At 32.8% G+C, this 3677-nt stretch overlaps 1 protein-coding gene across 1 annotated transcript; it reads right to left on the bottom strand.

The window, feature by feature from the left end:
- Positions 1 to 251: 251 nt before the first annotated feature.
- Positions 252 to 3265, bottom strand: FKBP13 (FK506-binding protein 13). The gene is made up of 5 exons (XM_047307872.2): positions 2854 to 3265; positions 1878 to 1970; positions 1452 to 1512; positions 1307 to 1375; positions 252 to 471 (listed from the first exon to the last, which is right to left on the bottom strand). The coding sequence occupies exons 1-5, from the start codon at positions 3226 to 3228 to the stop codon at positions 407 to 409; spliced, it is 663 nt and encodes a 220-aa protein (XP_047163828.2). The 5' UTR covers positions 3229 to 3265; the 3' UTR covers positions 252 to 406.
- Between the last annotated feature and the right edge of the window lie 412 nt (positions 3266 to 3677).

The raw sequence follows: 3677 nt of genomic DNA, 5'->3' as shown, positions 1-3677 counted from the left end.
AACACTAGGACTCGGGTGAGTGTTAGTCATACATAAAAAGAGATAAAAAGAACTGGTTTCTTGCTTTGCCAAAAGCAATCAAAGTGCTTTGACAGCTTTCCTTTTACTGATTGTTTCCTTTATTTGGTTATTTCCATTTTTCTTCTGTGTTATTCACCCTCTTAGTTTGAACTTCAGAGGAGTGTTTTTTCCATTACTGCTCATAACTGTTCAACTTTCGGGTACAATTTCTATGCTAATGAAATCAAGGCTGGATAATCAATAAAATAGCATGTTAATGACTTAGTTATGAATTTCTCCAGCAAGTTCAACTTTAACATTTAATTTTAGAATTTCAACTATATGTAATCTATGCTCTAAACTCCAAAGGAAAAGAAGGAAACTTTCCCGCTCATGGCTTTGTAAATCATGCTTGGCTAACGAACTCCACATCGAACAATAGCACTGAATCAGGAGGAATGATACATGAACCTGAATCAAACAATGTGTAAGTTTTTCTTGTCCAAGAAAAATGTTAAAAAACTAAAACCATGCAGAAAAAGAATATGTGAAAAGTGTCCTTGTCCATAAAGCAATGCATAATTCTGAAGATTACCACCAGTCTGATCAACCGCTAAACCCTAGCACTAGTTTAGATCCAGGCTACAGCAGCTTGGCATGCTTTCCTTGGTTCCTGCTTCTTTACAGAATTTGCTGTAAATATGTTTTCACTATTGTTTTATATTCATCTTTCTACAGTGATGTCTGGGCATGGTATTTTCCCAAATGATCTTTCTTTAAGAACTTAATTCAATGGTTCCAATTTCTCTATTATTGAGAAATAACTCTTGAAAATTATATATTTAACAAGTTCATGTGAGTTAGCAGAGCCACTATTAAGAAAACTTCCTGACAATTATCCTTTCCATAACATTAAGTGTGCATTTTTCTTGTTAATTCTCCTGCACTGCGAAGTTAACAGAAAAATAAAAAACAGAGAATATAGCACGCATTGAGTCTATTCTCTTCTCTTATTCTGCATTGTTATGTCACTTGCCAAGTGCCACAATCATCATACTAAGCTCTTGTATATTCAAAACTAAGAACATCCTAAACTAAAGTAACCAGTAGTTTTCCATGATAACACAATGGATGAAAATCAATTAAAGATAAAGAAAGCTCCAACATAATCTTTAATTGACCGAGCTTCACATAGTACAAAACAACCAAAAGCAATCAAAATTTCATCTCCATTTTCCTGGCAAACATAATGTCAAAAGAAAAAGTATTGTTTGGCAGCAGAAAACAAAAGGAAAGAAGTACTTGCCTCCTCGACAACCAGCTCCTCTTGAGCCATATCCAAGTTCTGGAGGAATCTTCAGGGTACGTTTCCCTCCTATGTTACCAAAAAGTAAACAATTTTACCTTGGTATGTCATAAAAGAATGAATTGACACCGATAAAAAAAAGTACCTGCAAGCATGGGAGGAACTCCATCACCTCCAATAATGCCTTCATCCCAACCTTTAATCACCTATTTGATTCATGGATAACTTTTAATTCCCGAACAAGACTGTACAGAAAAGGTACTCTATTGTTTGAGTACTTATGATTGGTGACGTTCATTAAATAAACATGGAAATTTACTCTATGGTTTTCATGAGCAAACAATTCTCAAGAAGCAATTTTACTTCTGATTTCACCAGTTATATCTACCCTAGAGAGAAATTTTCATACTATCAATTATCACAAACTATCATATGTTAAATTTGTTGATTTTGACTATAAATACTTCAAAAATCCTAACACACATAGTTTATAATTAGTTGTGATCAGTGTTGTATATTGCTGCCTATAGTTACAGTGTATGAAAAAAATGTAAAACATTAGTAATCATACCTCTCCAACACCAACGCGAAACGTTAGTGGCTTGCCACGATTATAGCTGCTGTCAAAAACTTTCCCATTCTCCAATCTCCCCACATAATGCGCCTGGAAGATAGCATATTGGTCAAACAGAACATAGGACTTTACTCAAAGTGGATAATGTCAGTAAATGACCAAAACATCCCAAGCTCAACACAGGCTCTATGTGAACCTTCACTAACACCACATTTTTTGTTACATTCCATCTTCAATGCATTAAGTTGGATGTATCACATATATATTTGTCTGCCTTACATCTATTGTTTTATTCAGATGTGAGAATATATAGTCTTATGTATACTATTAAATCCACTTACCACAAGAGACAGTAGTAGTCGTTTTTTTATGTGTATATGCATCTTAAAAAAATTTATACAACATAACATTAGTTTAAATGAGATTTACAACCACCTATATACTTTATTTTAGTTATATCTCTGTATGATTTAATCTTCAATATACTCTTCTACATAGAAGACTAAGCATCTAAAGAAAAAAAATAATTATTTACAAATGGTTTGATTGCAATTGATATTAAATAATACAATAGTTCCAATAAGTTTTATTATATAGTTTTCGAAGTATCCTAAAAGTAGGTTTTAATTAAATTCAACTAAAGTAGATTTTAGTTCAATCCAACTCACATATAGATTTTAGTTCAATCCAACTCACATATAGATTTTAGTTCAATCCAACTTCACAAAAATGAAGGTTTTGCAGTCATGACTTCCCTACTCTATTTTAATTCATATTTCTAAATTACTCCAACTATAACATATTATTAAAAGCATATGAAAAGAGTAAATAGGATATACATTAATAATATCATAATAAAAAATTTAGTGTAATCTAATAACAAACTATAGTAAGTTTTTTACTTTCTAATTTATTGACAATCTAAAAGTTTGCACAGTTCCATCCCATGACCAATAAACCTAAATGAAAATACCTTAATAAGTTTTCCCTTGACTGCCTGAGGACCTGCTCCCACAAGTTTATCACAGAAGGCAAGACCAGAAGGTGCCACTTGAAATTCACATGGAGTTTCAGCTGCTGGTGATGAATTTAAGGAAGAATAAGCAAGGACAGCATCAAATGCAAAAAGGCCTATGACAGTTCTTCTCTTCACGAGGCTCTCGTCCGGTGCCACTGTTACAGTTGTTGTCGGTGGTGGTGTTTGTGGTTGAAGTTGGAGAGCACATTTCACATGACGGTGGGAACTAACAGGAGATGAATAACTGTTACAGATTTGGGGTTTCAGGGAAGGAAGGCGTTGAAGGGAAGGGAGGCTTGTTCCAACGGAATAAGGTGCCGCTAAACCCATCTCCACCCGATAAACGAATGGTTCTAGTTCAAATTGTTTCACGTGGTTGCTTTAATATTAATAAAAAAAATGGCTAAAGAGAGCATTTTTAAGTTTTTTAAATCAGAAAGATAATTAATTATTTAATATTTACCCATATTGATTAAAATTTACCCGTATTGGCCATGATCATGGGAGCATCAAAATTATAATTTAAAATTTAAAACATCACAATTGAGAGATTTTTTACTACTTTAACTTTTCATAAACTAATTTCAAACTCCTAGAATATATAGAAGTGAAAAATCTAACCATATGGGAGGCCAAGATATGTCCTATTTCTTTTTTATTTAGACAAGGAACAAATTACTAACAAGCGATTAATTCAAAAAGAGAAATATCTTCATTTGAACTCATACTTATACCTTGTATACCTTATCAGCAAAATTAGAATCTTTAAAGCATACTTA

Source organism: Vigna umbellata, chromosome 1 (genome assembly GCF_029865625.1).
Source record: "Vigna umbellata cultivar VRB3 chromosome 1, Vumbellata_1.0, whole genome shotgun sequence".
In the NCBI taxonomy this organism is placed as follows: Eukaryota; Viridiplantae; Streptophyta; class Magnoliopsida; order Fabales; family Fabaceae; genus Vigna; species Vigna umbellata.
This window is presented reverse-complemented; position numbering and strand designations above follow the sequence as displayed.